The following is a 21,998-nucleotide window of genomic DNA, read 5'->3' on the forward strand; positions in this document are numbered from 1 at the left end:
AGCTCACACACAGAGAACATAAGATTTTTTTGCGTGGAAAATCCTAGAAAGGGGAAAAACCACAGGGCCTGACCTAGTCTGAAATGATTTCACTAGTGTTTGGGTAGATTACAATGGGCTGACTCGTCCCTGAGGGTGATCAAATTACAAATGTCAACAATATGGTTGAAATCTAGCGACAAACGGGGATGAAAGTCATGCGTCACTTGATGGCATGGTGGAAGTCCATCATTACTTAAAAATTCGAGCATTAGTTGGTAGCCTGGCGGTAGTTTGTCAGAACTTCGGCGTCGGTCGATGGTCCAACAGAATTATGGCATCAAGTTGTGGTCCGACAGAAGTCCGGGCCTCAAGTGGTGATCAGGCAGAATTTTGAAACTCAAGTGGTTGTCCAGCAGAAATTCGGACAAGTGGTGGTCCGGCAAAAGTTTGGGCCTCAGGTGGTGGTCCTCGGAGTTTAGTGCCTCATGTGGTGGTCTAGCGGAGCTCAAGGCCTCAAGTGGTGGTCCAGCGGAACTCAATGCCTCAGGTGGTGGTCCAGCGGAACTCAATGCCTCAAATCTTGGTCCGGCGGAGCTCATGGCCTGAAGTGGTGGTCTGACATAGCTCAGGACCTCAGGTGGTGCTCCGGCATAAGTCCGGGATCAGGTGGTGCTCTGGCAGAAGTCCGGGTCTTAGGTGGTCCGACAAAACTCTAGGCCTCAGGTGGTAGTCCGACAAAACTCCGGGCCCCAAGTGGTGGTCCAGCAAAATTCCGAGCCTCAAGTGGTGGTCTGACAAAACTCCAGGCAATGGTCGAGGAGGAGCAAGGAGGCAAAAAGGGATCTCTGATCTCTCTCTTGTTTCCTTTGGCTTAGGTCACTTTTCAAGAGGAATGAGGAGTCTATTTATAGATTTATTAGAGTGGCATGGCCCGTAAATATGAGTAAGATCAAAGGTAAATGGGGAGTGGTTTGGATGGACAACCGATATTGAATCCCTTGATCGTGGACCGTTCGCTAGACATTTGAAGGACTTAATGATGTCAGAATTCTATGATCTTAAGATCGTTGTATTCGTCTCGTCGAGCCGTTCAATTTGATTATAACCATGTAACATTTGGAAACCGTTTGGTAATCCAAATTGGGGTTCGAACCTTCGGAAAGAGCTTTAGGACCTTGATTTGGACCCATTTGCGCTCGAATTGAGTCGAATTTGGTGTCGTTAGGTTTGATTCAATATTTACTCATTGATATGAAATAGTTTGATTCATCCTTTCTATCTAATAAAATATTAAAATTCATGATAAATTTTGAAGTCTTTTTTTTATCATTAAACTTCTAGCAATCTAATTATGATTCACGTAAATATAAGATTTTTTTTTAGATAATTAGCGGCGGTGTTGAACACAACTAAACACAAAATTACGAGAGATTATTACTTGCAGAGTCTAGACCCAGGGATCCGTTCGATTTTATAACTGTGAACAGTAAAAACGCACCGAACGGTTCTCCGGATCCAGACTCCGCACGTAATGATCTCTCTAAACTTACACCTTAAAATCACAGAGCTGCTTACAAAAATTTATCTCAAACAAAACCTTAATCATGTTTATTGTATAATATAGTAAGCTTCTTTTTTTTTTAAATCTCAGGATTTTGAAATCATGATTCACGTAAATATAAGATTTTTTTTTAGATAATTAGCGGCGGTGTTGAACACAACTAAACACAAAATTACGAGAGATTATTACTTGCAGAGTCTAGACCCAGGGATCCGTTCGATTTTATAACTGTGAACAGTAAAAACGCACCGAACGGTTCTCCGGATCCAGACTCCGCACGTAATGATCTCTCTAAACTTACACCTTAAAATCACATAGCTGCTTACAAAAATTTGTAATCCTCAACCTAAAATTAGAAGAGAAGCGAACGCTTACAAAAAAAATACTTAAAAAGAACAAAAAAATTACCCATGAATTTGAAAATTTGCCATCTTAACCCGATCAATCATCTTCTTCTGATAGAAGCTTAATTGTTAAAAAGAATTGATATATCTCATAATTTTATAAATAAGAAAGATTTTAATGTTATGTTCTACCATTGAAGTGAACCATTTTTTCATCATAAAATGATCCATTTTCAAATAGAAAGAGTGAATGTCATTCCTCTTAATTTAGGCTTCGTTTGGGACGATTTTTTTACTACTTCGTAAAGCAACTTTTTAGTTAAAAAACACTATTTTTTAACTAAAAAATAGTTTTAAGAAGCAATAAGAAAACTGCCTCAAACGAAACCTTAATCATATTTATTGTATAATATAGTAAGCTTCTTCTTCTTCTTTTTTTTTAATCTCAGGATTTTGAAGTCTATTTCGAGTACAGTCATAGCAATAGTGGCAGCCGAAGGTTTGTATATGGGATTGCACACTCTTCATTTATTAGCTTATTAAATATTGATAATTTCAAATATCAGGAGCTCATCATGTGGACCTAAGAGGATCAACAATGGAAGACCCAAAGTGGCTTCAGGATGTGAGAGATAGAGAGGTCCAGATTATTAAACAGTGGATTCGAGAGTACTATGAAGATTTCTCAATTTCAGAAAATATTTGAGCTTTGTTAATGATGAGCCATGGTGATACTCTCTCTCTCTCTCTCTTATAAGATACTTAGACTTCATTTGATACAGCTTTCTTACTGCTATACTTTTATGTATTTACAACTTTTTTTAAATAAAATTCTATTAAATTTGACTAAAATCCAAAACATTTCATCAAATTCATCTTTTTGAGCCGCTCTGCTTAATAATAATACGTACAATAATTTTGAAGATTATTCGACCTTCTAATTAATATTCAAAAGTTTCAAATAGATTTTCTCAAGAGATCGACATGAAAGTTCCTAAAGCTTCATTTTTGACGGCTTTCTTACTACTTAAAGCAGATTTTTAATACAAAAAATAATTTTTTTGTACTAGAAAGCTGCTTTAAGAAGCAGTAAGAAAGATGTCTCAAACAAAGACTAAGGCTTCATTTGGGATACTGCTTCTTCAAGCAGCTTTTTAGTATAAAAATTTTAATTTTAAAACTGAAAAGCTATTTGAAGAAGCAATAAAAAGCCGTCCCAAATTAAGCCAAGTTGTGTTTAGTTGCTTTGTAATGTCATGATAAACTGATCACAGGGTTGGATGACATATTTTTAAGAAGGTCCGATATTAAGATTTGATGGCTTGTATAAAAAAATAAGATATAAATTAATAAAATTATATAATAAATTTAAAATTTTATTAAAATTAAATATGATATAAATTAATAAAAAATTTTGAAGGACAACAAAAAATACTCAAGTTGGATGGTTAAGTGAAGAAATGCATCAGGCTTGTTGTGTGATAGAAAATTTCCCCTCAAACTTGAGAGAAAATCTTATAAGATGGTATTGAGACCTGCAATGTTTTATGGTGCAAAATGTTGGTCAATAAAAGAAAAGCATGATATAAAGTTAAGCGTTGCAGAGATGAGGACGCTTAGATGGATGAGTGGCTTTACTCTTAGAGACAGAAAACGAAACAAACATGTACGTGAAAAGGTTGGAGTAGCTCTAGTGGAAGATAAGACTAGCGAGAGTTGCCTTAGATGGTTTGATCACATAAAACGGCAACCTTCCGATGACCCGTTTAGGAAAGTAGATGTATTAGATTTGACTTATGTTAAGAAAGGTGAAGGTAAACCAAAAAATATTTAGTTAGAAAATATAAGAAATGAACTTTCTTTATTAGATTTAGATGAGAATTTGACTCTTAACAGGACATAATGGAGAAAAAAGATTCATGTAGCCGACCCCACATAGTGGAATAAAGGCTAGTTGTTGTTGAACAAAAAAATGCTCAAATAGTCAGGTAGAACAAGAAAAAAAGCTTCAAAAGTCATCAGTAAATCAAAGTAATTGCCAAGCTCGTTTCAGTAGATTCAGTGTTTGAGGAAGAATAAATCTATCAAATACTTACACAGTAACAAACATTAGAACTGAGAAGAAAGATCAAAACATGCAACCCTTAAATCTAGAAAAAAAAACCAACTGTTATATCTATATTTTCGAAAAAACTCTACAGAGCACCTTATAAACTATAATCAATTCATGAAAACATACCAGATAAATTGGCAGAAGACATATCTTCTGAATATAAGTGGGGGTCATCTATGAAAGCTACTCACTTGAATTAGCAAGGCCAACCAGCTTGAGCATGTTACGATCTTCTTTAAATCTCTCTAGAACTGAACCTCTGACAAGTTCAGTCTTATCATGGTTGATTTCTTTTGTCAATACAGCCCAGCACTCTATCACATCGGGCCGAATTTGGTTTGTTTTCGACAAGCATGGGCTGTTGAAAGTTGTGCAGGTGAATGAGTGCCCCTGATCGAAGCTTGAGGAAAGGAAGAAGCCAAAGTGATTTGCTCGCCCGCCAAAACCAATGCCATTCGGGATGCTATCTGAGCTGAAATTTACAGCACACTGATAATAAAGAATTAGTTCTGGAGGTGGTTTTCTTTTTAAGATCAAAAGAATACTCATTAAGGCTTCGTTTGGGATGGCTTTCTTACTGCTCTTAAAGTTACGTTTTGTTATTCAGTACTTTTGTAAAAGACAGTTTTAAGAAACATTGGTTTTGAAAAAGGATTTTTCTAACGGAGAAAGCACATATAAAAATCTTTCTCAAAACAGCAGAAAAATTTAAAAAAAAAAATGATGTTATTGGAAACATGATTTGAGGAACCAAACAGTAAAGAAGAAAAAACTTTACTGTTTTTAAAAGGAATAAGCACAAAAAATGTCCAATCAAACTAGACCTAAAGAAGTTTTTAATACAAAATTAAATTTTTTTATAAAAAAAACTGCTTCAAGAAGCAGTGAGAAAGCCGTCTGAAACAAAGCCCAAGTTCTACTGATATAGCAAGAGAGCAACATTACAAATGAAATTGCACTCAGTTATACTGGAAAGTCATGGTGCAATATGCTTGAGATGAAGGCTGTAAAAGCATTAGTACTCCTCTATTATTTCTATTTTGATAGCTTTGGCAGTTTGGACAGTTTAGATCTTTACTTTCAGTAATGATATATGAAATTAGTATAACATAAAAGATATTTCATCTAACACTTTTACAATTAACAATATTAATAGTATACTAAATAAAATGAGCCTTTGTATTATTAAAAATCAAATAAAAGCAAATAAGCTTGTATTATTAAAATCAAATAAATAGCCCCTTGCTGTTTTTCATTCTTATGCATACACTGACTCTTTAGTTTGTTTACCTGTATTTATGAACTAAGTTAAGCTATGGAGATAAACTTTATTCACCTAACCCAAACTTCTGCCTACCACCCTCTTACTAACTCCTATAAATTTATTACCTATCATCCTCTACTTAACATCTACACTATGATATCCTCGACCATCTACCTAATAAATTTAAGTTTGCTCCCAATCACCTCTAAATACTATATAAAGAGATGATTATTTTTTGTTGAAACATCCAACGGCCACAATAAAATAAAATGTAGAGGGAGAAAGGAAAAAGGGGCTTAAGCTTTCAACCATAGTAGGAAAAAGCTAATGCAGTAGATGAGAGAAGAGAGGGACAGGCTATCGCAGCTGAAAAGGAAAGATAGTAATAACAGCAGTAATATTATCTTCTACACGTTCCACCCTCCTTTTCACATTAGGTGGATGCCCTCTTAGTTATCCAGAGAGAAAATGGTTTATCTATCATCATCTTAGTATGTATGAATTTTTTTTTTGATAAACTACTCTTTAAAGATTAATAACTATTTGATCTCTGTATAGCGTGTAAATGTGAATATAATCGAACCACGAAAATTTGTGTCTTATGATTGTGATCTTTGGCATGATTTTCCTTTGTCTTCATTTGATTTTGCTCGAAATTTTATCAATATCCTAAGTTTCATAAGATAGAAGCTTCTCGAGAGATTTTTTTTTTTAAGAAAAATAAAAAATTGTGTTGGATAAAGGATAAGATTGCAAGTGGGAGTCTTTGTTCAAGAATAACATAGCAAACTGCACCAGAACGTAAACCAACATTGCAAAAAGGAGGCTACCGCATGATGGCAAAATAAACTGCTGTAAACTTTGGCAAGAAATTGCTCTATCACTCAACCACAATGCTTCATAAAATCAATTTTAGGCTTCGTTTGGAACGGCTTTCTTACTGCTTCTTAAAGCTTCTTGTTAGTACAAAAATTTAAATTTTTATACTAAAAAGTTGCTTTAAGAAGCAGTAAGAAAGCTGTCCCAAACGCAAACTTAAACTCCAAAACAAACTCAGTTTTTCAGCCATGTTGAGCAATAACATGAGATTAGCAAACAGGAAAACTTAGTAAGCCAATATGAATACAAGCATAGTCGTATTAAAGATGGGGAAAAGGCCATCCTTACCCATTGCAAGTTATTGTTTTGTCCAGTAGGACGGAAGATGGATGCCTGTGGATATAACTGAAACAGAAACGATTTCATGTCTCCATAAAAATCATTATGCCTCTCCCAAGGCTGAGAAGCATATCCTCCATATATGTGGCCTTCACTATCCTTCATGACTAAAATTGTTGGACCCTCCACGCTCCTGCAGATTAAAATGTAAAAAAGCAGCAAAAGCGTTTGTATGGTCAACTATACGCTTTTTTTTTTTTTGGAAAATGAATTTATCTTTAAGTGGTCAGAATATTATATTCTCACAAAATGCATAATGCTGCTTAAGAAAATTAAAATGAAAAAATAAAGGAAAAGCTATACTCCTATTTCTAGAAACGCCCGAGGATTGCTACTGTAGTAGTTGAATGTCAAATTTGAAGTCAAAATGTTTCAGCATATATATGTCTGATCAATCAAATGTTTCACTGGTTGGATCTGAAGATCAGTTTTAGTAATTGGCTGATGATATCAAATAAATGTGCTTCACTTCTTTGCTATGCTTGGCATTGAATTATAAAAGCAAAAAATATTCTGAGTTATTTACAAAACAAACAACAATTGCTGCATCTTAAGAATATATGAGGATTGTAACCACAATGCGCTATCATCTTCTCAAAGAAGTCATGCTCTATAAGGGCCTTATTTTCCCATTTGCACCTAGTTTGGCAAGCCTAACCGTCTAACTTTCACTGTCAACATCAACCAGAAAAAAATGCATTAATCTGATAAAAAGAAAAACTCACGATATGCTGCCCATAAACGTTGAAAAACTGAGCCCATTAATTGCACTATGATAAACAAGCTTCCACTGCTGTGCTCCCGTTTGAGAAAGAGCTCCTAGAATATGCCAGGCATGTTCTTTCTGCAGCGTCAGGGATTCAAGACTCAAATTTTCTGGATGAAGCAGATGTGGAATTTGAAATCCTGGCCTGACTAACAAAATAAATAAATAAGAAAACATGAAAATGGTGAGACTTGGTACCAGTCATCTAAAATGAGGAAAGGAATAGTGATTCTATGCACATAGTTTGACTATAGGAGAAAAGGGCTGCATTCTCTCAAATAAAATGTTATTCATGTATGGAGATGATTTATAATCAGTAGAGTACAGTAGAAAGTTGACAGCATAAAAGGAAAGCCCGAGTCAGAGGATACATGGCTGGATCGTGAGGAGCTGCAGCAGAATGACCCCGACGCATTGGAGATCTACGAGAGCACCAGAGACGCCTACTCGACGGAGTCGAGTTTTCTCCCACCCCGGGAGAATGATGGGGACATCAGAGCATGGAACGTATATCAGAGGCGTGGCCGTCGATCTACGACCACGATCGCGTCGATGTATTTTTGAGTTATTTCATGTATTTTTCTTTTATTATGTTATTTGTCTTTTATTATTGTTATAGTTGTTTTTCCCGTTTTACTCTTTAAGGGAGATCGTATGTAAGCCCTAGGGCCATTGTCGTCTTTCTTATTTTGAGTCTTATGTACGAGGCTATTTATAGCCCCTATGTGCCTCTTTGAAGGTTAATGAATGAATGATAAGAAAAATTCCTGCATATGTGCTCTTTGAGTTGTGAGAGTTCTTGGAGAGAGCTTTGGAGAAATCCCTAGGGAGTGAAAACGGATGATCACCCACCAATCTTGGAAACGGTCGGATTCGTTGTTTTTTTTATCGTTCTTTTTCTTTCAATCTCCTTTCCTCCTAGCCGCCGGATTCCCTAACCACCCCCTACCTTGCCGCCGGCCAACTTTCCCCACCACCAAGCCCCCTTTCCCTTGCCCGCCAAGCCCCACCTACACCCTCACCTAACCGCCGGCCCCCATACCCGAACCCAAACAAGCCGCCGGCCCTAGACCCCCTCTCCCCTTTGACTCTCATTGCCTATTTTGAATTGAAATAATTTGGGCAAATTTTGAATTCAAATTCATTCAATTTGAAATTTAAAATCTTTCCTAAATTACTAGATCTATTTTAGGAAAGTTTCCTAAATTGAACCCAATTTAAATTTCGAACTAATTGGAATTCTTTAAACACTTTCCTAATCACCACATCCCAAAATAGCAATCCCAAATCTCCCCCATTAATCCTCCTTAGCCTTGGATGCCGCCGGCCCAATCATTAACTCCCTTTGAATTTATTTCCTAATCCCTCCACCCTATCTTAGAAATAATTCCAAACTCCCCACTACCTCTCTTGGCTGAAATCCCCATGCTCCCCATTGATTTAATTTCTTTCAAAGGCAAGATCTCCTTATGGAACTAAATTAGTTCACTCCCTGCCTCATACCTTATCTTTCTTCCTTTAATTATTCTCAATTAAGAGAATACTTAGAAAGTATTGAATTAGATTTCCCTCCATCACCCATCCCAAAATCTGAACCAAATCGCTCACACTAGCCCTCATCCTTGGCTGGCCACCTTTTCTCCTTTCTCCCGTCTTGATTTCTCTAGATTATCTCCTCCATCTTAAGAGGAGTCTTCAAGGGAAGCCTCAACGATCGTCGTCAATATCTCAACCTCAAAGGATCATTACCGTCTATGATGCACCGACACTTCTCCTCAAATAGGCGTGCAGTGTCCGACACCGTATCCGACACGACACTCGTCTGACACTCCTCCAACACTTGTAGGACACGCTGAAAACATGTCTAATTAAAAAATATTAAATACAAATTGGACACGCGTGTCCGACACACGTATCTTAAATATTTATGAATTTTTTTAAATATAATTTCTTGTATTTTGAGGGATTTAAACTAAATTTCTTATTTCCTATCCACAACATCAAATCAACGTCCGCACTTAATACCCAATCATCAAATATTCTCATTTTCATTTATTTTTGGCAATGAAGATATTTTCATCTCCTCTCTCGATGACTGATAAACGACATCGACGCCCGACTCTCGACATCCTAATACTAATCATTTTAAGCGCAAATTCTAGTTAAATGATTTATTATTTTCAAATTATTTTTAAAATTATATTTATTTAATTTTTATACACTATTTTTAAATATAAAAACTATAATACCATTTTTATACACTATTTTTAAATATAAAAACTATAATACCGTGTCCAACCAGTGTCTGTGTCCTATATTTTCAATAACTGATGTGTCCCGTGTCCGTGTCGTGTCGTATCCGTGTCACCGTGTCCGTGTCTGTACATCATAGATTACCGTCAACTTTGACGCTTAGGAGAGACTTCTTCCTCTCCAGTTGAACCTTCAAGAGGAGCTACGATGAACTTCTTCAACATCTTGACTACTTGTTTCCGGACTTTGACTAAGGTAAACTTATCCCCCTTTTTCAATTACCTTTCTAATCCCCTAATCTTTTAGGTGATGACGATTCACAAGGAGCCGAGCTTCACTTTTGCTAAGCTAGTAAACATAGGGTTTTGTTTCATCGTTGCCCAAAACCTAGTAAACGTAGGAATGAGTGCACCTCATGTGTTTCTAATCTTATTGTTATATTAGAGATTTTCGTTAAAAGCTACTATATTTGTATGTTGTTGATTTCCTATGTTATTTTGATAATTCAAAGCTCTTGTTGTGCAACTTGGCCTAAATGGGAGTGACCGCTCTTACGTTTTATTTTGTCGTTTTTATTTGCTAATAGTTCTAATTTTTATTACTCTAATCAATAAGTTGTGCAAGCTCTTATCAAATTACTTCAAGCATTGTAGTCCTACATCAAGTAGACTCAACACAAGCTGGACAAGTTACAAGTCAACATGAAATCTGATCAAATTGGCTCAGAATTATTAAGCATATAATTGTATTTTCTTTAATTGAACCTCATTTTGAACTAGCTAAAATCACTCAAAATTAAATAATGAATAACAAATATGATTATATTTGAGTTTTTGCATAACATTTAATTTTAAATATAAAATAAATAGAAAAAAAAAAACATCTAATTATATTTGTATCAAAACAATTATAATAGTCATTGCTCGATATATTATATACAAATTTTGAGTTGATTGAAATCAGATTTCGAGCGAGTTACCCTGCAATTGAAATATCCACAAAATATTTTTCAAGCCAAGTATTGAACAAGCTCAGCTCAAAATAATTCAAACCGAGTTCAAATGACTTAGAATTTGAATGAGTTTTGACTAATATTGTTACACCTAATTGGGCTCCTTCAGTTGCAGATTGGTCCAAAACCAAGCTTGACGGATCTTTGAAGTCATATAGAAGGCAGTAGTTGCCATCACCCTTCTAAGAATTAAGCCAATGTTAACTCCAACTGGCTAGCTAATAGTTGTGCCACCAAACCTTTCCTTTGACAATTTCAAACTTCAGCATAAAAATAACTTCAGCAAACCTTACCTTCGACAATTTCAAGACCATTTTGACTTTTGTATGTTAGTTAGAATATCAATTGTGGAGCGAGCTTCATAACAGAGTGATTTCTAAATCTAAAAGAGATGTACTAGAATGTTAGCTAGGTTATAAATCTTCAAAATGCCAATTAGTATTATCTAAGCTAAAAAATTTATCCATTGTTTAATGACATGTCATTGGAAAAAACAATCAAGATTTTTAATGTAACATTTGATGCACTACATGATCAAACACTTTTCATGCAACAACAAGTGCATGCACCCATGATATAGCTCTAAATCTTCAAAGATTTTGAAATTTCTAAATATTAAGACCTCCTTAAGCATCTAGATATCACCCAACCACAACTTCTAGTAACCATCCAATAGTTCAAGTAGACTACCAACCTAATTCGTAAAACAAATGCCTATATTATTCTTTTTACAAGATCTTTGGCCAAAATTGCTCTGTTGCTTCAAGGTGTCCAAATTTAAGGAAAGTAAATATTCAGGATCAAGAAATACACTTAAGTTATCAACTCATTCCTTCTCGCACAGTGGATGTTGCTCCTTAATCAGCTAAGGTTTGCACTCATAATTAAATTCCAACTGATTTTCCTCTGAAAGCTGAAGCTGATATGTCCCTTTTCCTACCTTCTTACAAATAATACTTTGGATATTGATCCTCCTACTCTGAAAGTTCATCATCTCCCTCCTATTGGTGAATACTCGGATAATCATGATTCATACTATGGCTTCCAAGTGTTTAGTGTTTTACTTAACCCCTTTGGACGAGCTTAAGGATACAAGAACATTTACAATACCAAGGGCTGACTGGATTGTAATTGTTATTTTTTTCATGTGGGTTATATGGCATAAATATAAAAGTAGGACATTTAGAAGTTAGGAGTACTTTCCCTCTTAACTCTAACTCATGCCTATGTTGTTAACAAATAGGTAAACGGTCTTACTCTAGGAGGAAAATTGAATCTGTAAGAAGACATTTAGAAGTTAGGAGTACTTTCCCTCTTGAAATTCTAGCTCATGCCTATGTTGTTAACAAATAGGTAAACGGTCTTACTCTAGGAGGAAAATTGAATCTGTAAGAAGCATGGAACGTTTAAAGAATTCTTCCAAGCAAAGTTGATAAGGATCATGTATTGTCAAGCTTTTCCTTTAGGGTTATGAACAATCTAATCTCCAAGCCAAACTATGAGTCAGATTGATCTATTCTGAAGCTGAAGCAGGCCGCATTAAAAGTTGGCTTAACCTGGTCTCAATTTGAGCCAAAGGTGGCTGATTAATTCAATGAGCTCAATTTGAATCAAAAACAGTATTAAAATAATTTTTTAACTCAAGTCTATAAAAACTTCTATAGATACATATGCATATCAATGCATATATACATTACCACAAATATAAATATATGCAGAAAATATACATTTCAATTCGATCTTGAGTTGACTTGACTTGATACATGTCTGGCTCCATTCAAGTTTGATTTGAATCGGGCCTAGCTCATCAGTCAACTCATTGATTTCAATTCAAGCTTGGCTCTTTCCAGAACCCAATACAATTTCCAGGCAATCTTCTAGTCAAATTCCAGCCCCATTTTTCTGAGTGATAGGTTTCTTAAAGTCATTGAATTTTATGAGTATTTGTCGTGCCTCTAGCAGTCAACTCATGCCACTATCTATCACTAATGCAACAGACAACTCATTTTCAACTTAGTGGAAATAGGAGAGAGTCAAGCTATGATGCACCAATACTTCTCCTCAAAGAGGCGTGCAGCGTCCGACACAACACGCATCCAACACTCCTCCGACATGTGTCGGACATGCCGAAAACGTGTTAGATTAAAAAATATTAAATACAAATTGTGCACGCGTGTCCGACATGCGTATCTTAAATATTTTATGAATTTTTTTAAAATATAAGTTCTTGTATTTAAATTTTTTACTTATTTAAAATATAAAAACCAAATTTCTTATTTCCAATCCACAACACCAAATCAATCGTCTGCACTTAATACCCCATTTATCGAATATTCTCATTTTCATTTCTCTTTTGCAGTGAAGGTATTTTCATCTTCTCTCTCGATGACTGATAAACAGTATCGACGCCCGACTCTCGACATCCTAATATTAATTATTTTAAGCACAAATTCTAGTTAAATGATTTAGCATTTCTAAATTATTTTTAAAATTATACTTATTTATTTTTTATACACTATTTTTAAAACATAAAAACTATAATATCGTGTCCAACTCGTGTTCGTGTCCTATATTTTCAATAACTGACGTGTCCCGTGTTCGTATCATGTCGTATCCATGTCACCATGTCCATGTTTGTGCATCATAGGAGCCAAGTTTACCAACTAATTTACCAAGAAAGAGATTGAGTGAGAAGAAAAGTGGGTACTCAAACGGTTTAAATTAAACAAGTCCTATTTTAAAGCACTCACAATTTCTAAATAAATCAAAATGGTCAAATATAAATAAATAATTTAAATCTATGATAAGCACGAACAAAGAAAAAAGAGGGCACCTGTATCTGGAAGCTTCAACAAACTTCCAAGGTACTTTCTTGCAGATGGTATAACATTACACCAGTTTCTAAAATCAGCCAAGGACATACAATTCTCAGCTTTTCCTTCAACTTCGTGTGAAAATTCTGTAGCACTTAAAAATGCTTTCATAACAACCTTTGATGAGCTCAAGGCTGCTTGAGAATTCTTCGGAGTAAAAACAGCATCACTGATTGAATCCAAAACAGCTTCCAGATCACACCTAAAATTATCCTTTCACGATTAGGATTTCAATTGATTTTGCTACCACTCATCTTCAGTCTCACCTTTATTTTATAAAAAGAACCAGCTTAAACATGATAAGACACTATAAAAACGAATTCCATATAAGGAATATAAATTGAAGGATAACATTGAAAAAAAATAACAGCTGCCAAGTGGAAAATAAGCAAAACCAGTAACAATAATCCAAGAAGAAAATAGGCCCCTACAACCTAAAATCAAAAAGCTTCAGTATTATCAAACAATTTGAGCAGAATAATAAACATTTTGCAAACAGGAAGCAACTTATGTAAGCTTCTAATGCATAAATAACTACCTTTCCAAGAATCCATCGCCATTGACATCGCATAACTCGTAAATGAATTCCTCAATCTCATCCCGAGTGCCTTTCTCATAAACAGCCTATCAAACATGGGAATTGCATGACTATAGCTATCAATAAAAAATAAATTTGTTTTTCTTTTTCCAACAAAGACTGCAGGGAGGATGACAGAAAGAAACTAACTTTGGAGATAACAAGATCTTCGTAAGTAAGCATGCCATCGTTCCTCTTCTGACTCACTAAATCAAACAACCTACTGGCAAGAGGTCCACTAATGCCAAAAAAACCCTATAATGCTCGCAGAAAACGCAACATTAGGGTTTGAAACGGCAAAAACAGAAACTAAGAAAAAAGACAGGAGCATGGACTGTTACCTGAAAAATAGAGGGAGAGATGTACTTGGAGTCGCTCTGGGATTGGGCTGCGAGGGACACGAAGAGGGATTTAAGATCCTCCAGGTCCTGCTTAGTAAAAGCCCTATTTTCCAGTAAAAACCACTATATCTGTAAGGGAAAGTGATCAAACAAGGGAAAGAAAACAAGGGGAGTGGAGGTACCTGCTCGCCGTCGCGAAGCGAGGATTGGAAGCAGCGGATTGGGCGCTGCCCATTACCTCTTCCGGATTTCGGTTCCCTCTGCAACTGAATTGGCAGAGATTAACGAGGATCGTCGGCGATGGGAATTTTTATTGAGTACCCACCTGACGTACATCTACGTCTCAGTTTTTGCTCTACGTACTCCCACTACTCCTACCTCGAAAAAACTCAGTTTTTGCTTGGTATTGTTAGGTATTATTTGATAATAAAGATGAATATCATCATGTGAAGACCAATATCGAGTTATACCGAGCTGTACCGAGCAATACCGAGAAATACAAAAAATACCGAGTTCTTTCTAGGAAAAACTAGGTATTTTTTTGCATTGCTCGATATTGCTCGGTATAGCTCAGTATAACTCGGTATTGGTCTTCACATGATGATATTCCTCGTTATTGTTTGGTATTGCTCCGTATTTCTCGTTTTTTAGCACGAATTTAACTCTGGGAGGACGTATCTCTACGTCAAGTGGAAGGACGCAATAAAAATTCCGGCGATGGAGGATCGATTACAAACGATGATAACATGTACTTAACGATTAACCATTTTATTAAACTTAATCAAAATATATACATAAAAAATACATTTTATTTCAAAAAATAAATATTAATGATTTTTTACTGTGATTTAAAGTTTGAACGATAAATAAATAAACATAAAAATTTATATATTAAGCATGTGAATATATAATAATTTTACAATATGTATGTAAATTTTTAAAAAGAATTAACACAAAAAAATAAATAAAGATATAATTGTTTAATATGATTTTTTTTTGTCGAAAGGTGAGGGCCGACTAGTTGAGCACGAGTCACTGTAGTGGAAGCCTAAGCCCTCAACCATGAAGCAGATGAGTTTTTCGCTAATGTGAAATTTTTTAAAAGAAAAAAAAAATCTATAGGCTTTATCTATTGTGAATTAGAATTAAAGCTTTTGAAATTCATTAGAACATTTTGAACAAGGAGACGATCAAGATTACAATGTTATAGGAACATATGGGAGATATGTTATATATTTGTATAACATGAAATGTGTTATTGTTTAAAACCTAAAACACTGCACCATTTATTGCAATTACGAGCAAGTAAGGCTAAGGCTTCGTTTGTGATAGCTTTAGATTACTTTGATTTTTTTATTTTTAAGAGATTTTTATACTAAAAAAAAGCTTTACGAAACAGCAAAGAAATCGCCCCAAATAAAACCTAAGAGTTTCATGCATTTGCAAGTGTATATGCATAGATACTTATAGGTTTAGAGTGTGTTTGCACATAACATTGCATATTAGAGAGGCAGTAGCAACAATGAGTATGCATAGAACTTATGGCAAAGGTTGGCCTTTGTGCTATAGTACACATTTTAGGATATGTTTGTGCGATTACTATAGTACTTTATAAAGTTGGTAGTAAAATAATTGTGAGAAAAATAACTTAACAACTCTAGGTGTAAAAAATAACTTTCCATTATAAATTTTTTTAAAAAACTATGAAAAAGTTGTTGGGAAATTTCTATATATGGGCCAATATTTTTATACATATAATAAAGAATTATACATTAGACGCTATCTAAAATGAAGCCAATTAAATTCGTGATCTATTTAAGTATTAAAATATTATTTGGCTTATGTGGCATCTCAATTAAATTTTGTATGGAATGAATTTATATAGAGACCGGGTATTTATTTTATTTTAATGATGAGCTGAAATAAAATATTTACACTTAAAGTATAAAAGGATCGTAATCCCCAATTTAAACGGTTAAGTTCTCATTTCCCTCATTTCTCATCTTGAGTGAAAAGAAGGGGTCTCTCGATCTCTTGGAGAACGCTGCTCTAAACGTGGAAGACCGAAAACCTCAATTCTGCATTTCAATGGATTCAGATACGCTTCCGAAATTTCTTTTCGATGATTTGAGATATCTTTCAGAGACGATCGAATTGTTATTTTCGTCTTCATTAAATTCTAACAAAAGTAACAATAAAATAATATACAAAAGAAACCAAAATTAGTGTCTAAAGTGAATAAAATGTTATTAATTTCATCACATCACCCCTGCGTGTTACTCGGCTCAATACTACTCAGTACCATTCAACATTTTATGAATAAAATATTATTAATTTAGTTAAATTTAACCATTCAATTTTTTTTTTTTTTTTTTTTTTAAGAAGCTTTAAGGAGAACCAAATTTCAATGGCGCTTCTCACAACAATTTTACAAGTGCTGTAAATCGCAGTAGAATTTATTGCAGCGATGTAAACAAAGCTTTAAGCTAAGCTCGAGGACAGTTATTAAGATCCATTTCTGATATCTTTGTTTCGTCTCCATTTAAGATCCATTTCCCTGCGTTGAACTGTAACAAAAAAAAAATTCAAAAGAAAGAAAAAATAAAATAAAATAAAACTAAAAAAAATTGTTCGGTTTGTTCTCATATATTCAAATTTTATTTGGACAGATTAATCTTTTCTATTTTTACATTTAAAAACTCTTTTCACAACCATAATTTCAAAAATATATTTTTTAAAAACAAATATTTTAAAAAGGGTCAAAAAATAATTTGCTCAACATATAATTTTAATAAAATAATCAAAATGGTCCAAGAACTCTTTAAATAGAACCAAAATGATCTGTAATAATATTAAAGGATAATCTGATCTCTTCAATCTTTAAAAAGGAATTAAAAGAATCTCTTGGTGTGATTATTTTGATTTCTCTTTACAAAATTGAGAGATCAAAATGACCCTTTCATATATATGAAGATTATTTTAATCTTTCATAAAAATTTAAAGCGCAATTTTCATCATTTTCTCTTATGTTTTTATTAACTTTTTTTTATCACAAAAGCAGTTCAAAAACTATTTCAAACAAAGCCTCAATACCCTCTTCTTTTCTGCTTTTTCCAATAACAAAAGCAGTCTATAAATATTACAAACCTTAAGAGAATTCATAATGCAAGGAAAGAACAGTTTTGAACAAAAACAAGTTACAACCCTAAGGTTTCGTTTGGGACAATTTTTTTGTTGCTTCTTAAAGCAGTTTTCTAGTACAAAATGAAAAAAAATACTAAAAAGTTGCTTTGATAAGCAATAAAAAAAACCGTCCTAAACGAAGCTCAAGATAAAAGCTATAACAGCAGGATTGAAGCTGCATGAAGATCAAAATCAAAGGCATAAAAACAGGGTTGCTAGGTTGGTAAGGATAACCATAGAATAAGTGCAGCTCCTTTGCCATATGTATCTTAAAATGTCTTTTGTATTGCATGGTGGTTAATAAGAATCTCTGTAGTGCCTTTTCTACTTGGCTAATAGGCTTTTATATCTCAAATACACGATTTTAGTAGCAGTTGCACTACTGGAAATGGAAATCAGATTTGTTTTTACACGATTAAGGTTTTGTTTGGGACGGTTTTTTTTCTGCTTCTTAAAACAGTTTTTTAGCATAAAAAAATTAATTTATGTACTAAAAAGCTTCGTTTGGGACAGCTTCTTATTACTTCTTAAAACATTTTTTTAGTACAAATTTTTAATTTTTATACTAAAAAGCTGCTTTAAGAAGTAGGAAGAAATCCCTCCCAAACGAAGCCCGAGTCTTCGTTTGGGACGGCTTTCTTATTACTTCTTAAAGATGTTTTCTTGTAAAAAATTTAAATTTTTGTATGAAAAAGTTGCTTTAAGAAGCAGTAAGAAAGCCGTACCAAACCAAGCCTAAATAATAATATGCCTCCACTTATTACCAACAAGCTTAACGAAGCAGGATTAATCAGGAGAAGGAAATTTTACCTAAAAATCGATGCTTAGGTTCCTGTCTATGCTAGAGAAACTTCGGAAGAACGCCATGAAGTGTTTGTAAGCAATATCTACATCTTCCTTCCCGCATATTTCCCGCACACTGCAAACAGATTTTGAAGAACCAGCAAAATTGATATTAGTCGGTCATGTTTTCATGGCATAAAAGCTTCACATTTTTTATATTGTGATTTGGCTTAAAGTGAACGAAGTAATGATCTCAGTTACACATGGATAAACTTTAAATTTTGTAGATATGGAGAAGCATTTGATAGGAAATATTTGGGGTCGCAAGTAATCCAAGAGGAAATACTTGAGTTCGCAAGCAATCCTAGCGCTAATTGGTAAAAACAGTGAGAATAATGCAAAAAATCTGGATGAAATCAATAAAAAACGATAGATTGCAATAATGGAATCAAAGCCAAGCAAACACCAAAGAAAGATACAATTGATCCTCAATTCGAGAGGAGGATTGTTCTCTCCTAATCTCTAGACAAGGAGTCTAGAGCCCAAGATGCCAAAAAAACTCAAGAGAAACAAATCAAAGCATGCATAACCCTGATCCTAAATAACCCATACTATGAATACATTAATTCCCTAATTCTTTAAAAAAAATTATTCCCTAATTCAAAATTCCCTCTAATTCAAAATTCCCTCCAACCCCTAGCCACCCCTCTCTCTCTCTCTCCTTAATTTGCTTCCTAGTGGAGTCCACTAGGCTTGGGCAGCATTCATTGGGACGGCGTATTGGGTGTTTTGCTCCTACGGGTTCTCCTTGGCAGTCGGCTTAGGCCTGGTTGGCTTGTAGTATTGGGTGTTTTGCCAACAGGTCAATTGTGTTTAGGGGGTGTTGTCGATTGGTCCTGGAAATGCCACCGATTGTTAGCATTCTTGAATTGTCTCTGATGTTGCATCTCTGCCTTTAATGCCAAGTAGATAGCCTAGGATGACCACCAAATTGAGTTCAACTCCATTTTGTCTTATATTTTATCCTTGAGACCACCAATGTAGCGAGCGACAAGTTGATTGGGAGTCTCATTAAGGTCGTTTCTCTCACTCAACCTATGGAATTCTTTAGTATACTCGCTTACGGATTGATTGCCTTGTATACAAGGCTAGTACCTCATATATAAAATCTGCGCAAACTATGTAGTAAAATGCGCTGTTAGTAATTGCTTCATCCTCTGCCAGTTGTGCACCCGATCCTTTCCTTCTCGTTGTCTCAACTGCAAAAGTTGTGCCCACCAAGTACTTGCTCCACCCTTCAGTCTACAAGCAACATATTTCGCTTGTTTATTGGGATATATCTCCATGTATTCGAAGAAGTTCTCAATAGCTTTTTCCCAATCCAAGTAATCTTCTATATGTAAGTACCCATCGAAAAATGGAACATCTAACTTAACTTTAAATTCTCCGAAGTGTTGTTGGTGATGCCTAGAACAACCACGACGGAAATGTCTCTGGTGAGTTTCACTGTCCTCATCATCTTCATCCGATTCAACCATTCATGTCTCATGAAATTGCCGAGTATTATCTTCAGAGACCAAATTTGCAATGTTCTGCAATTGTTCTATATGCACGGATTAGTTGAAGGGCATTTCTCCGTGGATGCCTGGTATAGTAGTCGGTGCAGTCGCTCAATGAGTGGGATGAGGTGGATTCCTCACCTGTGTTAACTGAATGCCACGACGAATTTCAACGGAGAAGTGCATGAAATCCGCAGATAGTTCTTCGAACTGTCGAACGAGGTTAGCCTGGTTTGCCCACAAGGTTTGAAGGCTCCGATCATCGTCTGTAGTTGGTTCCTTGCCACGATCTGCCATGAATCTAGGAAAATAGGCTCTGCTACCAACCTAATGTAATCACTAGAATGAGAATAGCAGAATGACAAGCAACAAGAAATGTTCCTATAAACAGTATTTCAGTAATTTAGTATATTTAAATGATATAGTGTTCTCTTCTTCCCCCTATATATTAGATCATGTTATTACTGTGATAACAAAAAAAGGGTAGCTTTGGTACTATAATAACATAAATAGTACTACTGTGGTAATGTGATGAGAACATCACAGACGCTACCGACATGTTTATCGACGAAGGAATCGCAGATCTATGGCCACGATTCAGTGCCTCTACTTTTGATTCAGATTTCATGATGTATTATTTAGTTATTTGTTGTTTCCATTTTTACCCCTTTGGAGAGTTGTTTTGTTATTGTAGCCCAGAGGGCAATTTCGTACTTTTTTTCTTTCCATGAGTGGAGACCTATATATAGTGGTCTCATATGTTGTAATGGGTTAATGAATATTTTGAATGAAAATTTCTATCATGTTTCTTCTTCTTGTATGAGAGCTAGAGAAGGGAGAGAGCTCAAATGGAGCAATCGCAAGGCCCACCAGTCGTTGGAAGAGTCTGCAGCTCGTGGTTAAGTTTGTTTCTATCTTATTTGTGTTTCCCTCATCATCACATAACACCAAATCCCCATCCCGTTTATCCTCAATCCGAGCCCCGACTTCATCCCGCCGGCCATCTAGTGAATCCACCTGTCGGTCCCTCCCTTAGCCGCCGACCACCCCTTCTCCACCTCCCTTTCCCCAAGCCTCCACCGCCAGCCTCTTCCCTTCTCCCCCTGCATGTTTTGAATTTTGAAATTCAATTTGATTGAATTTCAAAATTTCCAAATTTGTCAAAAGTCAAATTAGGAAAGTTTTCAAATCTAATTCAAATTGAAGTGGATTTCATAATAAAGTTTCCTAATTCTTATGTGTTGATTTGGAAGGTTCATAAGTTGCTCCCACACCTCCTCCCTCCCTCTTGAACCCGCCAGCCATGCATGGGCTTTCTCCCATTAATTCCCCACTTAACGAATTAATAGCCCCTTAATTTGAAATCAAATTTCAAATTAAGTTTCCGATTTCATAATAAAGTTTCCTAATGATTATGTGTTGATTTGGAAGGTTCATAAGTTGCTCCCACACCTCCTCCCTCCCTCTTGAACCTGCCGACCATGCATGGGCTTTCTCCCATTAATTTCCCACTTAAAGCATTAATGGCCCCTTAATTTGAAATCAAATTTCAAATTACGTTTCCCCTCAATTTCATTCAAATCCTGAAATTAATTTCATGTTTTGAAATAACTCCCTCCCCCTCTCTCTAGAACCCGCCGGCCCCTTCCTTGGCTCCCCTCATTAATTCGCCCCATTCAATGCCTTAATTCCCCTTGATTTGAAATTTAAAATTCAAATCAATTCCCTCCAAACTTAATCAAATCTGAAATTAAATTCAGATTTTGATTAAATCCCTTAAACACTTCACACAAACCTATTTTCCCCAAACCCTAGCCCCCTGTTGACCTCGATTTCGGCTCGATCGTATTCGAGCACTTTTGATCGGTTTAATTGAACTCCGTCGAGCCCAATTCGAACTCGAATCGACCCGACTCGAGCCGGATCAGACTCACATGCGTTCAATTAGACTCGATTAATTTGTTTTTGTCACGACGTACTTGATTTAATTTGAATTGATCATTATTTTGGACCCGATTTTGTTTAACCAATTTTGTTGAGCCGGCTCGAGCCCGAATCGAGCTAAATTCGGACCCGAGTTCCACCCGATCTTAGCCGAATCTGATTTGATTTAGCTCAATTTGAGCCTATTAAGTGCCCTTTTGACTTTCCATACTTTTTGAATTAATT

The 21,998-nt window shown here is 35.3% G+C and overlaps 2 protein-coding genes across 5 annotated transcripts in view; both read right to left on the reverse strand.

The window, feature by feature from the left end:
- Positions 1 to 3,905: 3,905 nt before the first annotated feature.
- LOC110092933 (TLD domain-containing protein 1) lies at positions 3,906 to 14,652 on the reverse strand. Of its 2 annotated transcripts, none has more exons than XM_020817638.2 (8): positions 14,487 to 14,652; positions 14,305 to 14,407; positions 14,114 to 14,218; positions 13,925 to 14,010; positions 13,347 to 13,588; positions 7,208 to 7,397; positions 6,432 to 6,615; positions 3,906 to 4,489 (listed from the first exon to the last, which is right to left on the reverse strand). In XM_020817638.2, the coding sequence occupies exons 1-8, from the start codon at positions 14,537 to 14,539 to the stop codon at positions 4,184 to 4,186; spliced, it is 1,269 nt and encodes a 422-aa protein (XP_020673297.1). In that variant the 5' UTR covers positions 14,540 to 14,652; the 3' UTR covers positions 3,906 to 4,183. The 2 variants fall into 2 exon arrangements, with proteins under 2 accessions (XP_020673297.1, XP_020673298.1); XM_020817639.2 differs by having other exon boundaries at positions 14,305 to 14,391; positions 14,487 to 14,648.
- A 2,007-nt stretch (positions 14,653 to 16,659) lies between these two features.
- The window catches only part of LOC110092927 (probable aspartyl aminopeptidase), a gene marked incomplete in the record, with an annotated part of 30,114 nt that continues 24,775 nt past the window's right edge, over positions 16,660 to 21,998 (reverse strand). The window contains 2 exon segments of one of the 3 annotated variants that reach the window (XM_020817628.2): positions 16,660 to 16,871; positions 18,298 to 18,406. In XM_020817628.2, coding sequence (XP_020673287.1) covers positions 18,298 to 18,406 — 109 coding nt within the window. 3 annotated transcript variants of the gene reach the window in all.

This window comes from Dendrobium catenatum, unplaced genomic scaffold (assembly GCF_001605985.2).
Source record: "Dendrobium catenatum unplaced genomic scaffold, ASM160598v2 fragScaff_scaffold_950, whole genome shotgun sequence".
Lineage (NCBI taxonomy): Eukaryota > Viridiplantae > Streptophyta > Magnoliopsida > Asparagales > Orchidaceae > Dendrobium > Dendrobium catenatum.

Coding starts and splice junctions, on each gene's coding strand:
- LOC110092933 (XM_020817638.2), bottom strand. CDS start 14,539: ATGGGCAGCGCCCAATCCGCTGCTTCCAATCCTCGCTTCGCGACGGCG. Junction 14,408..14,486: donor CGCTTCGCGACGGCGAGCAG/GTACCTCCACTC, acceptor ACTGGAAAATAG/GGCTTTTACTAAGCAGGACC. Junction 13,589..13,924: donor GGCGATGGATTCTTGGAAAG/GTAGTTATTTAT, acceptor GGATAATTTTAG/GTGTGATCTGGAAGCTGTTT.